The following is a 20,149-nucleotide window of genomic DNA, read 5'->3' as shown; positions in this document are numbered from 1 at the left end:
CTGTCGTTCTGCCCCTGAACAAGGCAGTTAACCCACAGTTCCTAGGCAGTCATTGAAAATAAGAATGTGTTCTTAACTTACTTGCCTAGTTAAATAAAAGGTATTAAAAAAAAATTGAAATTTATTTTCTTTTTTAAATAATCGGAAATCGGCGCCCAAAAATACCGATTTCCGATTGTTATGAAAACTTGAAGTCGGCCCTAATTAATCGGCCATTCCGATGAATCGGTCTACCTCTAATCTGAACCAATCATAGACGTCTATATTTCACAAGCCTAGGCATCACAGTATGGCACAATAGAGTACAGTAGAGTTCAGTACATTATACTGTACTCTAGTGTACTGCACTCTACTGTACTGTGCTTCACTGTACTGTCCAAGAAAGCATAATCGTGAGGGATATAGAGAGCAGCTGTAGCTTCGAGGTAACTCTACCTAAAAATACAGTACATGAGCCAAGTGATTCGATAGTTGATATTCAGCAGTCATAAACGTATGCCTTATTTACTTTGAAGAACTACAAAATAGGGATTTTGTTAGACAGCAGCTCTATAGAGATGAATGAAATAATAGTCATCAAATAAAACAAATGTAATATTCACAACTGAAATATTTTTGTAATGTGAATAAATATGGTTAATAAGTGATAAGCAGTAATGGGCAGTCACTACCATCATGGGGCTTTTTATTCATTGATTTATTCAGTGTTATAGCATTCAACCAAAATAATCTAAACCAAAATGGAAAAAACATACTTTTTTAATAATCAAGCCAAAAACATACTGACTTCCAGAAAGCACTAATCGCTCAGCACTATAAATTATGATCCTACATCTGTATATGGGTCATTCTATAGAAGTGGTGCAAATTGGTGGTTAAAAAAGCCAATTTTCCCCAAACTTTCAGTGCATATGTCTTCCAACATATTTCAGGTAGAAACACCTGTACAATACAGTGACTTACGAAAGTATTCCCTTGGCCTTTTTCCTATTTTGTTGCCTTACAACCTGGAATTAAGATTTTTTTTTGGGGGGGGGGGGGTTGTATCATTTGATTTACACAACATGCCTACCACTTTGAAGATGCAAAATATTTTTTATTGTGAAATAAGACAGAAAAACATAACGTGAGCGTGCATAACTATTCACCCCCCCCCAAAGTGAATACTTTGTAGAGCCACCTTTTGCAGCAATGACAGCTGCAAGTCTCTTGGGGTATGTCCCTATAAGCTTGGCACATCTAGCCACTGGGATTTTTGCCCATTCTTCAAGGCAAAACTTCTCCAACTCCTTCAAGTTGGATGGGTTCCGCTGGTGTACAGCAATCTTTAAGTCATACCACAGATTCTCAATTGGATTGAGGTCTGGGCTTTCACTAGGCCATTACTAGACATTTAAATGTTTCCCCTTAAACCACTCGAGTATTGCTTTAGCAGTATGCTTAGGGTCATTGTCCTGCTGGAAGGTGAACCTCCGTCCCAGTCTCAAATCTCTGGAAGACTGAAGCAGGTTTCCCTCAATAATTTCCCTGTATTTATCCATCATTCCGTCAATTCTGACCAGTTTCCCAGTCCGTGCTGATGGAAAAACATCCCCACAGCATGATGCTGCCACCACCATGGGGATGATGTTCTCGGGGTGATGTTGGGATTGCACCAGACATAGCGTTTTCCTTGATGGCCAAAAAGCTCAATTGTAGTCTATTCTGAGTACCTTCTTCCATATGTTTTGGTAGTCTCCCACATGCCTTTTGGCAAACACCAAACGTGTTTGCTTATTTTTTTCTTTAAGCAAGGGCTTTTTTTCTGGCCGCTCTTCCGTAAAGTCCAGCTCTGTGGGGTGTATGGCTTAAAGTGATCCTATGGACAGACACTCCAATGCCCGCTGTGGCGCTTTGCAGCTCCTTCAGGGTTATCTTTGGTCTCTTTGTTGCCTCTCTGATTAATGCCCTCCTTGCCTGGTCTGTGAGTTTTGGTGGGCAGCCCTCTCTTGGCAGGTTTGCCATATTCTTTCCATTTTTTAATAATGGATTTAATGGTGCTCTGTGGGATGTTAAAAGTTTCGATTTTGTTTTTAATTTTTTATAACCCAACCCTGATCTGTACTTCTCCACAACTTTGTCCCTGACCTGTTTGGAGAGCTCCTTGGTCTTCATGGTGCCGCTTGCTTGGTGGTGCCCCATGCTTAGTGGTGTTGCAGACTCTGGGGCCTTTCAAAACTGGTGTATATATACTAAGATCATGTGACACTTAGATTGCACACAGGTGGACTTTATTTAACTAATTATGTGACTTCTTAAGGTAATTGGTTGTACCAGATCTTACTTAGGGGCTTCATAGCAAAGGGGGTGAATACATGTGCATTATTTCTTTTTCATTTCACCAATTTGGACTATTTTGTGTATGTCCATTACATGAAATCCAAATAAAAATCAATTTAAATTACAGGTTGTAATGTAACAAAATAGGAAAAATGGCAAGGGGGATGAATACTTTTGCAAGGCACTGTATATACTACTGGCACACTTTATTTGAAATATTTACCTGAATTCTTTAACACCACTAAATTTGTCACTACATAAACATAGTGAAAAAGTTGCAATAAGGGGAGAATCATGCACCCTGGTGATCATTTTGATTAAGCTTACATTACAAATTCATTTTAGAGATGTTATTTGCATACCAAATTGACAACTTAGTAAAGACATGATTTTTAACCTAATTTTCAAAACCTTTTCAATTTAATTTATAGATATCATCTCTTGTTCTCTGTATAAATGTTAAATGTTGATTGTATGAATCTGAAACTTAAATGATTTTTATGCATCTAATTCATGATCTAACTTGTTGTAGTATAGACATTGCCATTGAAAGTAGTCAACTGGGTGGGAATTCCTATGGGTTGGGAGTGATCAGCCAATGATAAGAAAGCATTGTCTTCTTCAAATTGGGTTGCCTATGGTTTGTAAACCAAAGACTAAGGTAATATCCAGGAGCCAAGACCAAGATCTATACCAGGACATTGGTACCAAGAACAAGACCCAGTGAGTTGAGACCATGACAAGTTAAAGACCGAGTTGATGTAGTCCATTGGCCTTGATCCAGAGTACATTGGCCCTGTCTTCAATTGTAAGAAACTCAAGTACAGTAAACTTGAGTACTGTACATTAGGGTAGAGTACAGTAGAGCAGAGTACAGAGAGTACATTACAGCAGTGGTTCTCAACTGGTTTTGTATCGGGACCCAAATTGAACCAGGTTGTCTGTCACAACCCAATATTCGCATAAAACAAATAGGCCAAAATGCAATCTGGAAAACTATTTTTAGTGCTATATTGATAGTAAATGTGACAATTATGACAAGGGAACAACATTCCCACCTTTTCCGTTGTTTATAATTACATTTTGCCCATAGTCTTGATTTAAGAATATTAATAAGCTCACTGGTTTGAGACCACAAGATCAACTAGATCTGCTAAATAGCGTTAATAGCTCTACATTGAAAATACTGGGATTAAAGAAAAATTGTTCAGGGATGAACTTATTTAAAAACTATTAAAAAATTAAGTATATTCATTATAATTTCTGAACACTTTGTACCTGGTTTTAGTCATTTCAGTTCAGACGGGGGTGTTTTTTGTTCATTAACATTTATTTTTTAGACACCCGCTACCCACTCAGAAACCATTCAAAAATGTGGGTTGTGACCGATCAGGTGAGAACTGCTGCATTACAGTACAGTACATAATGGATGTCTATGTTTTGGCCAATATTTGGGCTCTTGGAGAGTTTGCGCCCCCCTGCTGGCCATGCATCTCAATAGTCTACACTTTTTCCTATAGTGTGCACTTGTCCACAACCCACATGGTGGTCCTCTGTAAGCTCAGTTGGTAGAGCATGGCGCATGCAACTTGCTGTCACAGATGCCATAATGGCACAGATACAAAGATGAGACCTATATACAGTGGGGCAAAAAAGTATTTAGTCAGCCACCAATTGTGCAAGTTCTCCCACTTAAAAAGATGAAAGAGGCCTGTAATTTTCATCTTAAGTACACTTCAAATATCCAGAAAAAAGCCAGAAAATCACATTGTAGGATTTTTTATGAATTTATTTGCAAATTATGGTGGAAAATAAGTATTTAAAACATTTAAATTAAATAAATGTATTTTGGACTTTAAAGAATCCACATAGCTAACATATGGCTGGCTATCTTTAATATGGACAGATGTATGTCCTAGGAAACATAGATATTTAAATCCCAAATTGGTAGTTCGAAAAATACATGAAGATATACCAACTTGCGTACTATAATTCTCCAAAATGTTTGCAGACAGACTACTCACCATGTGGCCATGCTGGAGAGGTGTGCAATCCCATCACATGGAGATATTTGTAGGGGTGTGGCTTAAGGCACATTCATTCTACAATATTTGTATGTACAGTTGAAGTCAGAAGTTTACATACACTTAGGTTGGAGTCATTAAAACTCGTTTTTCAAACACTCCACAAATTTCTTGTTAACAAACTATAGTTTTGGCAAGTCGGTTAGGACATCTACTTTGTGCATGACACAAGTAATTATTCCAACAATTGTTTCCAGACAGATTATTTCACTTATAATTCACTATATCACAATTCCATTGGGTAACAAGTTTACATACACTAAGTTGACTTTGCCTTTAAACAGCTTGGAAAATTCTAGAAAATGTTGTAATGACTTTAGATGCTTCCGATAAGCTAATTGACATAATTTGAGTCAATTGGAGGTGTACCTGTGGATGTATTTCAAGGCCTACCTTTAAACTCAGTGCCTCTTTGCTTGACATCATTGGAACATCAAAATAAATCAGCCAAGACCTCAGAAAAACAATTGTAGACCTCCAAAAGTCTGGTTCATCCTTGGGAGCAATTTCCAAATGCCTGAAGGTACCACGTTCATCTGTACAAACAATTGTATGTAAGTATAAACACCATGGGACCACGCAGCCATCATACCACTCAAGAAGGAGACACGTTCTGTCTTCTAGAGATGAACATACTTTGGTGCCAAAAGTGCAAATTAATCCCAGAACAACAGCAAAGGACCTTGCGAAGATGCTGAATGAAACAGGTACAAAAGTATCTATATCCACAGTAAAACGAGTCCTATATCGACATAACCTGAAAGGCCGCTCAGCAAGGAGGAAGCCACTGCTCCAAAACCGCCATAAAAAAAGACACTACAGTTTGCAACTGCACATGGGGACAAAGTTTGTACTTTTTTGAGAAATGTCCTCTGGTCTGATGAAACAAAAATAGAACTGTTTGGCCATAATAACAATTGTTATGTTTGGAGGAAACGGAGAGGCTTGCAAGCTGAAGAACACCATCCCAACCGTGAAGCATGAGGGTGGCAGCATCATGTTGTGGGGTGCTTTGCTGCAGGAGGGACTGGTGCACTTCACAAAATAGATGGAATCATGAGGAAGCTAAATTATGTGGATGTATTGAAGCAACATCTCAAGACATCAGTCAGGAAGTTAAAGCTTGGTCGCAAATGGGTCTTCCAAATGGACAATGACCCCAAGCATACTTACAACGTTGTGGCAAAATGGCAACAAAGTCAAGCTATTGGAGTGGCCATCACAAAGCCCTGTCCTCAATTCTATAGAAAATGTGTGGGCAGAACTGGAAAAGCGAGCAAGGAGGCCTACAAACCTGACTCAGTTACACCAGCTCTGTCAGGAGGAATGGGCCAAAATTTACCTGACTTATTGTGGGAAGCTTGTGAAAGGCTACCCAAAACATTTGACGCAAGTTAAACAATTTTAAAGGCAATGCCACCAAATACTAATTGAGTGTATGTAAACTTCTGACCGACTAGGAATGGGATGAAAGAAATAAAAGCTGAAAGAAATCATTCTCTCTACTGTTATTCTGACATTTTGCATTCTTAAAATAAAGTGGTGATCCTAACTGACCTAAGACAGGACATTTTTACTAGGATGAAATGTCAGGAATTGTTAAACTGAGTTGAATGTATTTGGCTAAGGTCTATGTAAACTTCCGACTTCAACTGTATGTGTTTCGGTAGTGACCACAAAAGGTGGGACAGCTTTTTATTTTTTTTAGAAATATGTTGAAAAAAGTGTACAAAAATTACAAGTTAGATCAGTATCTTTCAATGTAATATCCCCTAGGATATTTTTTTGCATAGTTGGTAAAGTTAGCGTGGGTGGGCGGGGTAGTGGGCGTGGCCAATGCTGCAGCCCTCCTCTCCCCAGATTGAGTTTTTTTTTTTAAAGTTGATGTCCTGCAATTGTACACATTTTGGCATGGGACTGAGAACATTTGACAGTTTCAAAGCTAGTTTCCTGCAATTCTAGACATTCTGTCATGGAGCTGAGAGTACATTTGTAGTTTTAAAGCTAATTTCCTGCAATTCTACACATTTTGCCAGGGATAATGCCGTGTTCTTATGCGATCTGAGTAGCTCAAACATTATAACAAAATCAATGCCATTTTTTAAAATGTTAGATTCTACCTGAGTCTTTTTTTGTGGTTGTTAGTTCTCAAAGATGATCTTATAAGTATATAGCCCCATTATCTTTTCTACAGACTTGGTAGATCTGGTTTTAGTCGTCTTAAGTTTACACTGAAAATGTTTTACCATCCTTATTGTTATTTAATCATATATTTTGGAGTAGTGGCGTCCCGCTAAATTAATATAGGGGACACATTGATAGTAATATTAGAACAACTCAAGATGTTCTAATGAATTTTTAAAAAATACGAAAATTGGTAAATTCTTTACTTTCAAACATGAAGTTTGGGAGTCAGAGTTTGGGACAGCCACCTCAATAAAAAATAACTGTATAAACAATACATTTAACACTAAATGAATTTAAAAAATATGTTTCCTATTGCCTTCGATTAAATTATAGCATATCATGATGTGAATAAATGTTGGGAGTTGGAGTTGGGACTGCAATTTGCAGCACTTCTGTAGAATCACCCATTTAGGGAGTAGGTTGCCATTTGGTACACAGACCAAGTGTGCTGTGCTGCTATGTCTGATGGAAATAGTGATGCATACTTCAGCCGAGGCGATACTCCCACAAATCCACTGTAACAAGGTTGAGGCTGCGCCCTTCAACCACTAGACAGCTGTTTGAATACAAGCCAGCACAAGTGGGCAATGCTGTAACATAGTAGTCACACCACTGTTATGGTTTGGGGTTTTATAGGGAAATAGATGTCATACGTTTTGAAAGACCATCTCATCATTCTGAAGACAAATGGGAGACATTTTAAAGTTGCTAGGCCTGAAGAAACTGCAAAAACAAACACACATTCATACAATGTGTGTAATCAACCACGACAAGGAGGATCTTTCCACCTGTGCCTATGTTTGTGTGTAGCCAGCCTATATCATTCTGAAACATATTAACATATCTACCATTGTCTGGAGCTGAATGCAATGGAACCATGTCATTTGCAGCCTTTTCACATAGGCCTACATAGCACACTGGCTGAGAACACCTACGCCAAAGGAATTTCAACTTTTCCAAATGTAGCGGTAGGTCTTCATATACTGTACAGTCAACTAAGCAGACGATTGTATTCAGGAAATGGAAATAACACATTGAAGTATTACAATGTAAATGTACTTTTTCAATCTGTCTGCGTATTTCAAGACCTGGCATATGAGGGTGCAGTGAGATACCCGATGGGTTGGACGATACTCTTCAAATCCATTTTTGACTTTTAACCGTAAATCAACCAATCCTCCAGCGTTAACACAATGGAAAGGTCAAATTCTTTATTATCTAAATGCTGCAAGTGCGTGGGCGACAGAGAGAAACTGATGGTGCAGTTTGAGGCCATGTGGTGGAGAGTGATACGGGCGCTGGAGATGGGGAGTGTGAGCAGGTGGGTCCGGGCAGGGCTGATGTCGTGCATGTTTGTATGCATCTGTATTGTTATCATTTTGGATGTGCAAATTTTGTGTTATAAAAAATCAGTTATCACAAATAAAATATTTTATAAAAGGAAATAACACATTGTGAATGTGAATCAGTGGTGTGAGCAGGTGGTTGATGTGGCCAAAACCAATAAAGGATAATCGTCTAGAAAAAAAACTCCACATGTTTAATATAATAATATTAGCTATAATAGGCCTAACCATGTTATTACACCAATCAATACAACACTGACGGGAGTGAAGAGTGTATTTCTGGCAAAGTCCATTTCTTCTTACTTCATACCTGTACGTTGCTCATTTTGTTTGCCCAAAAAACACACAATGGCTGTTTTGAATAACCAAAAACCCCAAACCACACCTTTTTAATTGCGCCGTTCCATATGTCCCATATACTGTCCCCCTATCAGTGATACGCGAAAATAAGCATGTAACATAATGTAGGATGGCGTGTGTTGATAGATATTGGTTACAGAGCGGTTGAGTTCAAGGCCTTGTGCACTCGCAGTGGAAACAAGGACACGAGTCAAAGATGTGTGTGTGTGTGGCAGCTTGCATGTGTGGTCGACTATAAAAATCCATACAAAGGTTGAACGTCAGCTCGGCCACATTCAGGTTCTCTTTTCTTTTTCTTGCTTTCTCTCTCTCTTTCTCTCTCTGTTTTCTGGTCCTAAAAATAATACCAAAAACCCAATTCCCTGGAGGGTGTGTGTGTTCAGGCAACCATGAGATTTGGGAGGCTAGGACTAAGTCACAGCTGTACACATACAAAGAGAGGGTAGGAAGAGAAGGGAAAACTGCAAAGAGCGAGTGTAAGTAGGGATAGTCAGAGGGACAAGAGAAGCAGATGGAGAGGGAGGGAGCTATTCTGAGGTCCTGGTACTTTTGGCCCCAGGAGGGCCCCTGCTCTGCTCTGCTCTGTGTGTCGCTCTGGACACAGGAGGTCTACAGCCAGGTGGCTAGGTGGTCTTGCTTTTGTTCCAGCGCGGCACTGACACCTGATTTCAGCTTGTCCACTTATTATGGTCTTCAGTTTAGATAGTTAATTGAAGTCTTCAATTGTCTTATATTTTGACAGTTAGTTTTCAGGAATGTATGCTACACAGGTAGCATACAGGGTTGGTTTTCATTTGACGGTTTCGCCTTCTTTGGAAGCTGGTGTACAAAAAAACAGCGGTGTATCTATCTTTCTCTTGCTCGCTCGTTCGCTCGCTCCAACCCCTCTCTCATTATCTCTGGTTGGTATGCAAACACTGTTTATCTTCCTTGTGTGACCCCATTAGACAGATATTTTTGTTGCATTCCAAACGCACTGTAATTAGGCTGAATGACTGAAAGCAAAATCCAACTTGTTACACTAGGCCTACCGTACACAAGTTGGAAATGAAAAGAGCACCCAGTCTAGTAAGTTAGTACGGGACCGGTCCAGGCAGAGGGCACATTCGTAATGGCACTCTGTTCTCTAAAGTGCTCTACTTTTGACCAGAGCCCCTGGTCAAAAGTAGAGCGCCATCTACAGAATCGAGTGGCGTTTTCAAAAAGCAGCCTGAGCGTATGGCCCAGGGAATGCAGTGAATGAACCATGAACACCAGAGCTTTTTAATGGATATGTGCTGTAGCATTCAGGCCCATAGCCAGAGAGCCAGTCAAGGAGCATCGGCGTGTCACAGGTGGAAAATTTGTCGCGGAAATCAGCCTTGTTTATATAGCGGGGATGAAAAGAACATCCATTTTGACTGTAATGGTCTTCCTGAATTAGAAGCATTAGCGCATCACACTGTTCATATAGCACTGGACGCTAACCGCTCGAATCCCGTTGTGACGCAGTGGTGGACACGTTGGCGTGACAGGCCCCACGGAATGTTTTCAAGGTTTCAAATATCTGTCCACGACACCTCAGGTGACCTGTCTTCTCGACACCCTAACCTCACGGGAATGTCTGGAGGCTGAGAATGACTGCGCTCTCCGCTTACATCTTACTGTGTGTGCCTCTGCTTCCTCACCACAATGCGCACACACACACACACACACACACACACACACACAGTCACACACACGCACACCCACACACACACACACACATACAGTCACACACACGCACACACACACACAGTCACACACACGCATGCACTGAGCCGTGTGTTGTTTGTACCATCACTGCAGACTCTGTTCCTCATTTCCTTCATTATAGCATAGCAGCAGTGTCCTGTTTGTAGGACGCCGCTGCTGTACAAACCTGTGTGTGTGTTTTTACGTTTTAATGCCACGGCCACAAGTAATGTGAAATGGCTTTATTGCAATCTTTAAACCCAACAACGCAGTAATGGATATCAATGTAGAACAAAAACACACAAGGTATGACAATAAGAAGAGCATGAGGAAGTAAGAAAGTGTACTATATAGAGGGTCGGTTTCAGTACCATATTTACAACGTGCAGGGATGCTGGAGTGATCGAGGTAGACATGTAAAGGGGTAAGGTGACCAGGCATCAGGATATATGATAAACAGAGTAGCAGCAGCGTATATATGATGATTGTATGTGAGTGTGTGGCGAGTCAGTATAAATGTGTGTGCATGTCATGTGTATGTGAGCAAATTATGGGCGTGGGCGTGTCGGTGTGCGTGAGTCAACTCCGATTGTCTGTGTATCCATTATGTTTGCTATTTATCAGTCTTATGGCTTGGGGATAGAAGCTGTTCAGGATCCCGCTGGTGTCAGACTTGATGCACCGGTTGGCAGGGAGCTAAGCTCCAGTGATGTACTAGGCTGTCCCTCACCAGCCACTGTAGCGCCATGCGATCGAGGGCGGTGCCATACCAAGCAGCGATGCAACCATTCAAAATGGTCTCACTGGCACAACTGTACAACCTTTTGAGGATTTAAGGGCCCATGCCGAACCTTTTCAACCTCCTGATGGGAGAGAGGCACTGTCACGCCTTCTTCACGACTGTGCGCGTGTGTGGTCCATTTTAAGTACTTAGTGATTTGTACACCGAGGATGCCTACCACCGTTGTGTCGTCAGCAAACTTGATGATGGAGTTGGAGGCGTGTGTGGCCACACAGTCATGGGTGAACAGGGTGTACAGGAGAGGACTAAGAACACACCCCTGTGGGGCCTCAGTGTTGAGGGTCGATGTGGCAGAGGTGATGTTGCGTACCCTGGGGTCGGCCTGTCAGGAAGTCCAGGGTGCAGTTGCAAAGAGAGGTGTTCAGTCCCAGGGTCCTAAGCTTGGTCACGACAGTGGTGTTTAACGCTGAGCTGTAGTCAATGAACAGCTGTCTCACATAAGAGGAATACCTATCTAGTTGGGTGCGGGCAGTGTGGAGTGCAATTGAGATTGCGTCGACTATGGATCTGTTGGGGCGGTATGCAAATTGGAGTGGGTCTAGGGTGTCTAGGATTATGGAATTGATGTGTGTCATAACCAGCCTCTCAAGCACTTCATGATTACATATGTGAGTACTAGAGGGTGGTAGTCATTGTGGCATGAAGCTTTAGAGTTCTTGGGAACAGGGATGATTGTGGTCATCTTAAAACATGTGGGGATTACAGACTGGGACAAGGAGAGGTTGAAAATTACTGTGAATATGCCTGCCAGCTGTTCTGCGCATGCTCTGAGAACGTGCCCTGAAATACCACCCTGCAGTGTGTGTGTGTGTTGGGATCTCCAGGGCACCTGGCCAGGCTAAGTGTGTTAATCCCAGTGTGTTTACTCACCCAGCAGTGCTGTTCCTGAGCCACAGCCTTAACGCTGTGTGTTAGGTATTCCCACTGGGCCACGCTCCCCCCCCAACGCTTCAGGCTCAACTTCAACGTTCCCCGATGCCTGTGATTGACGGAGGAGGGCGACAATGGAAACTGTCCTTGGAGAGATCCCATGGTCTGGGGGCATGCCATCCAGCCTGCTGAGCCTCACACTGGAGCTGAGCGGCCTGTTTGTAAACAGTCCCATGCCTCAGCCACGCTCACACTTCCTCCCCCTGGACAGACCCGGGGCGGCAGGAAATTTGGACCGTTGGTCTGCGTACATGCGTGCATGGCCGGGCCTAGCTTTCAGCACCATTACCTCAACACCACATACAGGAGCTGGGGCCTCAGGCCTGGGCCCTTTGATGTCAGAAGGCTTTAGATAGTTGAAGATGCAGTCCGGGATCTTAAGCACTTACAAATTCGTAACATATTGTACAAATTTGAATTGCATTTTTGTTTTTAATATACTGTATATATTTTTTTGCAGGATGTAACATTTCATACTAAATGGATGACACAGAACACAATTGTGCACAATTTTTTGGGGACCTGTTTTGGCTCGTGAGCACTCCTTTCAAAACTCCTGGCTGAAATGATAGAAAATCTCTCGAGCGTCACTTTAAGCTACACAGGGACAGCATATACTCTACCCTGCCTGTATGGCCTCAATACAGCACGCTCACCATGGTCGTGTTCACGGGCACACTAAATGTTCAAACATTTTGCAACTAAAAGAGCGTGTCTTATTGGACAGTTCCAGGTAGTCCATCCCCGTTTGGTGCCTAATGAACATGACCCAACAGTCTCTGGTGTCATTTTTAAAACCTTCGAAACATCTGCAGATTCACTGTTTGAAGCTTTGCATGGTGCGACAAGGACCGGGACTATGCATGGAGAAGTTGTGCCTACAAGGACCGGGACTATACAGGGAGAAGTTGTGCCTACAAGGACCTGGACTATGCAGGGAGAAGTTGTGCCGACAAGGACCGGGACTATGCAGGGTGAAGTTGTGCATACAAGGACCGGGACTATGCGGGGAGAAGTTGTGCCTACAAGGACCGGGACTATGCGGGGAGAAGTTGTGCCTACAAGAACAGGGACTATGCGGGGAGCAGTTGTGCCTACAAGGACCGGGACTATGCGGGGAGAAGTTGTGCCTACAAGGACCGGGACTATGCAGGGGGAAGTTGTGCCGTAGTTAGTTTGACTAACCTATTGGGGACAGTAGAAAAGGTCACTGAACGTTACCACGTTAACATTTAGATGACCTGTTTTTCCTGTGCTTCGCGTATCATTTATGGAAAGAAACACTTTTTTGTTTTCAGAGAGATTGTAAAGAGAATTGGACTTCAAATCAAATCAAATTTATTTATATAGCCCTTCGTACATCAGCTGATATCTCAAAGTGCTGTACAGAAACCCAGCCTAAAACCCCAAACAGCAAGCAATGCAGGTGGAGAAGCACGGTGGCTAGGAAAAACTCCCTAGAAAGGCCAATACCTAGGAAGAAACCTAGAGAGGAACCAGGCTATGTGGGGTGGCCAGTCCTCTTCTGGCTGTGCCGGGTGGAGATTATAACAGAACATGGTCAAGATGTTCAATGTTCATAAATGACCAGCATGGTCGAATAATAATAAGGCAGAACAGTTGAAACTAGAGCAGCAGCACAGTCAGGTGGAAGTTGAAACTGGAGCAGCAGCATGGCCAGACTTGTGTTGAACTCATCAGTGTTTGGCTGCCATGACATTTTAACGGGGCAGTCTGGGATTCAAGGGGCTACAGGTGAGTGGGAGTGCTTAAGCAGGATAAGCCTTCCACCTCTCTCTGTAGCCAGCATTGAAATGTTGACTTATGGCATTATAAACCCTCCCTAAGCCCCTTGTGAAATCTGCCTGCTTATATTCATATCAGGGATAAGCCGTGCCTCTCTGCTATTGGTGTGGTGGAGCGAGAGAGATGGGGAGGGAGGGGAGTGTTGAATGTGACTGTCCCATAAAGAGTAGGAATGGTGTAGTAGCTGTGTACCGTTGACTACAGCTGTAGGCTAGACTAACTTATCGCTTCTTTGGCTGCTTAGCTGAAAGATCGATTTTTGACTCCTGCTCGCTCTCTCCCCCTCTTGTCTCTCTCCTATCGCTCTTCTACTTCCTCTCTCTTTCTCTCTATCCCCACCCACGCACACACGCACACTCCTCTCTCTCTCTCTCTCTCTCTCTCTCACTCTCTCTCTCTCTCGCCTCCTCATCATCTCCTCCTTAGCAGCACTGGAATGAGCAGGCTGAGGCGGGGAGATGCCTTACGTGGATCGGCAGAACAGGATCTGTGGCTTCCTGGACATCGAGGAGAATGAGAACAGCGGCAAGTTCCTCCGACGCTACTTCATCCTGGACACCAAGGAGGGTAGCCTGGTGTGGTACATGGACAACCCACAGGTAGGACAGCAGAGGAGTGCACACAGAAGCAGACTCAGACACACGTACACAGAACAGATACACACACGTACCCTGGGACGTGTAGTTCTGGATTACATACAGTAGTGACGCTCTCACTACCCTCAACAGTCGTCATTGTCTGTCTGTTTGCTTAATGCATGCATTTAGGCTGATGTCATTACTTGAATGGGCAGCGGCTGAAGCCGACTCATGTACTTCCTGTGTGCACTGTAGTAGGACAATGGCAGTAGGATGGATTGAATAGCTGCTTGTGTTTGGACTGAGCTAATCTCATAACGTGTTGGACTAGATTGATCTGTCTGGTCTGGCCAGACCACTCTGGGCCCCATCAAGAAGAAATGTGTGTGTCATCCGCTGGGGAGATGATGTTACATCTTGGATAACCCCCCCCCCCCCACCACACACACTGCAACCCGTACGTCTGCCCAGCCGCCCCGTAGGTCCATTATCTGTCGTCGTCCCCCCCCCAGAACTCTACTCTCGTGACGTGTGAAGTAAGGCTCATGACTTGAGCTTTTTCATCTCTGAACCTCTTATGGGATTTTACGCTGCCGTCGATATAAATTATAGCTGCTTTACAGTTGGAACAGTATAATAGTGCTCTATAGCAGGGGTACTCGCATACTATTTGAGAAGGTCCGGTCACCCAAATTTCCTAGGTGGCAAAGGTCCGGGTGGATAATGTAATTCATCGGCGTAGTAACAAACCCCCCCCAACGCAACCAATGCCCCCCCCCCAAACTGTTCACACCCCTCTTATTGGCGGAAGTAAATGTTGCTGTTTTAAAGCTAATTTCCTGCCATTATATGCTTTCTTCCATGTCTTGTATGCTTGTGATACCGGGGTGGAAGCCTAACGGTTCTGGTCCGTATTGACCCCGTTCTGGGTCCGGATCCGGTCAGTGGTCCACCAGTTGAGTATGGAGGCTCTATAGTATAACAGCAGTGTTACTGATTTGGACATTCCTTTACATGGCATAAAATGACAAGAGAAAGGATTCATCTTGTAAACCTGATATAGATGCTAACCAATCAATCAAACATTGGTGTAAACAGAAGAAAAAAAACTCTCCTGAGAATGCTGCTTTTTGCAGGCCCTTTAAATGCATGACATCTTGTTTGGCTGGGAGTGGGAGCTCAGTGAGGAATACTTGTACAAAGACCGATTTGGTCATGCCCCCCAAAAAAAGATGTAATTTATTGATGCTGCCCTGGGCTCTGAATTATTTAATTCAGTTTAGTTTCCATCTCGTTCTCCAAGACCCGCTAAAAGATTCATGCTTTATCACTGTTGAATTTCTTTGATTCTCAGACAGTTTTCAGACTCTTTAAGTTCTGCTCCCAAGTTCACTCCGGTTCTATTCTCCTCCGAACCTTCTCTAGCTGTCCCTTTTGATTTCCTGTTCTACCACTGTCCTGTTTAAGCACTTTATATTATATTATTATGTTTTCAGGTTTGCGATCTCACAATTTCCCTCTCTCTCTCTCTCTCTCTCTCTCTCTCTCTCTCTCTCTCTCTCTCGCTGTCTCTGTCTGGTGTTTAGAACCTGCCCAAAGGAGCTGAACATGTTGGCTCCCTCAAACTCTCTTACATCTCAAAGGTCAGTCAAGTTGTCCAATTATATCTTGTCTGACAGACACAGACATGGCAAACCACAGTCTTAGGTGTGAACATCTGGTGTTTCCCTTCGGTGTTTATTTATTTGGTGGTGGCAACCATCGTGGAGAGCTGTGGGGTTCGTAATAGCCGTGGTCAGCCCATTGGCGTGGTTTAAATAGGTCCATATTTGGCGGCAGAGAGAGGAATGTGCAGTTTTATTTTGTTGGCACATTTCCTATTATTCTGTAAATTTTTCCATGTAGCTGAGACATTTTTTTTTCCTTTGTGAAAACAAATTTCCCGGAATTCTATACATTTTTCCATGGCTAATTCTGTGTTCTTATGCTCAAACATTATAATATAAAACCATTGGGGACGCCAATCGGGGTCCCTGGGGATGTGCCCTGCGTGTCCTGTCAGTAATCCAGCCAACACAAAAAATCTCCTAAATTCTTATTTATTTTTTAATTCTCCTTCACAGTCGAGCTTTTATTTATGGGGTTTTCTAGTTGTTAAAGATTTATATTATAAAACAATATATAGGTAAAGGACCTAGTCTACATACTTTCTGTTTAGTCATTTTAAGGTTCTACTGAAAGTGTTTTTCTATCCCGAAAATGAATAGCAGCGGTCGGCTGCCGTTGCTAAGTGCATATATGGGAAACATTAACATTAACATCTGCCCCACTTTCACTCATTATCTTCCTCTCTTCCTATCACTCTCTCTCCTAGGTGAGTGATGCCACCAAGCTGCGACCGAAGGCGGAGTTCTGCTTCGGTAAGTCCTACAACCTCTGAATTTGACACAGTGGATCCGTGAACCAAATGTTTGCGACACTCGACGGTGGTTTTTATATGTGTATGAGTACTGTATGTTTTGACTAGCGCAGTGGTAAGTATTGTCTCTCAGGTTGGCGGCATTGTGCTGTCTGAGGGGGCTGTGAAGGAGGAAGCAGGGAGCACTGGGGAGGGAGTGTTCGGGGTTTGGTAGTAGGCTTGGAGCAAGGAGGCCCCTAACCTTCAGCTATTGTTCATCAGAGTAGACCGGACAAACACACTGTAGGGGGCTTTGTCAACTGCTCCCCAGGGGATTCAAATGAGAAACCAGGGCCTCGTAACATGTGCTTTACACACACACACACACACACACACACAATACTTAGGGTATTCAGTGTCATTCTCTCAGGGCCCCTTCATACTAATTGGACTAGAATGAGTTAGTTCACTGAGGTGGATGATGTGAGGCCCCGTGCAGCTCATAGATGGTAGCCAGTAATTGCACTGTTCACCTGTCCTCTCCTTCCACAGTCTCCTTTTCCCTCTTTTCCTCCCTCCCTACGTTGCGGAGGTTTGGATGGGACAGTTTCCTATATGACGTGCTGTTGTTCAACAGGCCCTTTGTCCCTCAGCGGCACCAGTCAGGAGTATATCTCCCCCACACTCAATAGAAGGAAGCAGTAGGATGACCCGCCTGTGACTGCAAAGCGCTGGCTTGACCCAAGCAAGTCATTGGATGAGGGGAGTGTTGGGGTCTCGCGCTTTCCTGCATGACAGGATGCTGGCGTCCCAATCGGAATCCACCCTCTCTAAATCTCAGGGATATTTTTAGCCTCGTTATTTGCATGATCCAGATCTACTTTTGGATTCCTCCCCCAATAGTCCCATCAATCTATTCCGCCACTACACAGGGGGGGGGGGGGGGGGGGGGGTGCTCTGGTGAAGCATTGTGAGGCTCATAGAAAAACTGAGAAGTTGAGTGGGATGGTGGAAGACTGATACACTGAGTGTACAAAGCATTAGGAACAGCTGTTTTTTCCATGTCATTGACTGACCAGGTTAATTCAGGTGAATGCCATGATCCCTTATTGATGTCACTTGTTAAATCTACTTCAATCAGTGTAGCTGAAGGGAAGAAGACTGGTAAAAGAAGGATTTCTAAGCCTTGAGACATGGATTGTGTATGTGTGCCATTCAAAGGGTGAATGGGCTTGACATACGATTGAAGTGAATTGGAAGGGGTATGGTAGTAGGTGCAAGGTGCACCGGTGTGTGTAATAATGGTGCTTAACATGCATTTTGAATGATTACCCCATCTTTGTACCCACACATACAATTATGTGTAATTAACCTTTGGATGGTGCATCAATTCACCCAGTCACTGCAAAGATACAGGCGTCCTTCCTAACTCTGTTGCCAGAGAGGAAGGAAACTGCTCAGGGATTTCACAATTTTTTAAAACAGTTAGAGTTGAATGGCTGTGATGGGAGAACTGAGGATGGATCAGCAGCATTGTAGTTACTCCACAGTACTAACCTAATTGACAAAGTGGAAAGAAGGAAGTCTGTACGGAGTAAAAATATTCCAAAACATGCATCCTGTTTGCAATAGAGCACTAAAGTAATAAAGTATTTTTTCTTCTTTTTTTCCCTTTTTTTCTGAATACAAATAATTATTTTTTGGGGGCAAACACAACACATCACTATGTACCACTCTTTATATTTTCAAGCATGGTTGGTGTCTGCGTCATGTTTCTGTTTATTTTATTTAACTAGGCAAGTCAGTTGAGAACAAATTCTTATTTACAGTAACTACATTAAAGGATATGCTCGTCATCGACAAGGACTAGGGAGTTTGTTAGGATGAAAAGAAACGGAATAGAGCTAAGCACAGGCAAAATCCGAGAGGGAAAACCTGGTTCCGTCTGCTTTCCAACGGACACTGGGAGACAAATTCACCTTTCAGCAGGACAATAACCCAAAACTCAACTTGTAACATAGTCAAATGTGGAAATAGTCAAGAAGTGTATCACTTCATTATCACTGCATTTTATGGATGGTGTCTAGTTACACTGTTTATGGGAAATAGTGTATTGTAGTATACGGCCACTGGAATATGTATTGATTAGTGTCTCTTGAGGGTTGTTGAGGGCATCAGCAATGGTCCAAATGATAAAAGGCTGGATTTTTTTATTTTTTTATAAATCACCAATTGCATAATTTCTATTGCATTTGTTAACCAGCCACTGAACTAATGGCTACAGAATGATTAGGTGACATATTTCATTAAATAACTTGTACGGTTAGAGAGCATCATGTTTAAAATCACGATTGGCAGGGACAGAAGAGCTTGTAATCACCAAGGTTCCTTTTTAGAGATTGTTTGTGTCTTTGTGTCCAGAATATTTGTTTTATTAATTGCCATCTGTAATAGTCTGTTGTGTATAGCAATGGCCAGCATTCTAAAGGTGTCCTCTGTCATTTGTTGAGTTATCCCAGGAAGTTCCAGATTTGGATCACTTGGACTTGTATTATTTCCCAGTATGACAAATTTCACTAAAACAACCCCAATTTATGTTTCGTAACATTATTGTTTCAATGATAGTGCATCATCATATTTACCAAATTCCGTGGTTTTTAAGACCAATTTCACCCAATACAATGTTCCATTGTTGTTTGAAACGGTCATTTTCAATGAGAACGTTTACATTCCAACTTGTCTAATCATTCCTTTATCAGCCTGCAAACATTCTATTGCGTTGACTCCCATAAACAAGACATATAAAACTATGACTATTTTGGAGTGGCTATCATATTTTAATACCATCAAACCTTTGCCACCCCAAAGCGGACACATTTTACCTCTGGCCCGTGGACTAGTAGATTGCTATTTGGGATGCAATAAAAGTTCTCTCTCTGGATTCTGAACTTGGGATCCTGTCGACTGTTAACCGCATGATATTCTCTGAGTGCCAGACTAGTTAGCAGGAATATATTACAGTGACGCATGTGGACCTAACTGACAGAACTGCTACTGTTCTCTTTTTGAAAACTGACTGGAATCTCTCTCTCTCTCTCTCTCTCTCTCTCTCTCTCTCTCTCTCTCTCTCTCTCTCTCTCAAGTCATCAATGCTGGTATGAGGAAGTTCTACCTCCAGGCCAACGATCAGCAGGATCTGGTAGAGTGGGTCAACGTGCTCAACAACGCCACCAAGATCACAGTGAGTGCCCCGCCCTGCTACCTGTCATAAGTAGCACTTTGTCACAGCACCACCTCCTGTAGTACAAGACTGCTCCTATCTCAACCCCTCTAGGAAGGATCTGTTATTCACAATGAGGATGTGTTAGCCCATTTCAGCCAGCGTGAGTGGAAGTTTTTACAGGACAAGAAGGGCGTGATGAAGGAGGATGACAAGGGCATACCACGCATGTGTCTACTGTCAAGTCAACAGAGGAGAGACATACCTTATGAAACAGTCATTGCACACAGTGTTACGGTCTGCTGGGACCAGGAGCCCATATCTGTCTCCTAGAGGGCATCGAAACCCCTCTGGACGGGGGGGATCATTTCCATGAGTGCATCACTGACGGCCAGGGCAACGAAAG

General features: G+C 42.9%; 1 protein-coding gene across 9 annotated transcripts in view; it reads left to right on the top strand.

The window, feature by feature from the left end:
• Positions 1-20,149, top strand: part of LOC109869934 (pleckstrin homology domain-containing family A member 1) — a 35,085-nt gene that overhangs the window by 2,496 nt on the left and 12,440 nt on the right. For 6 of the 9 annotated variants that reach the window (XM_020460255.2, XM_020460254.2, XM_020460252.2 and 3 more), the window contains exons 2-5: positions 13,974-14,146; positions 15,712-15,768; positions 16,500-16,545; positions 19,667-19,764. In XM_020460255.2, coding sequence (XP_020315844.1) covers positions 14,006-14,146; positions 15,712-15,768; positions 16,500-16,545; positions 19,667-19,764 — 342 coding nt within the window. In that variant the 5' untranslated portion in view covers positions 13,974-14,005. The remainder of the gene's footprint in view (positions 1-13,973; positions 14,147-15,711; positions 15,769-16,499; positions 16,546-19,666; positions 19,765-20,149) is intronic. The other 3 variants (XM_020460250.2, XM_031805217.1, XM_031805218.1) reach the window with 1 other exon arrangement.

This window comes from Oncorhynchus kisutch, linkage group LG25, assembly GCF_002021735.2.
Source record: "Oncorhynchus kisutch isolate 150728-3 linkage group LG25, Okis_V2, whole genome shotgun sequence".
In the NCBI taxonomy this organism is placed as follows: Eukaryota; Metazoa; Chordata; class Actinopteri; order Salmoniformes; family Salmonidae; genus Oncorhynchus; species Oncorhynchus kisutch.
This window is presented reverse-complemented; position numbering and strand designations above follow the sequence as displayed.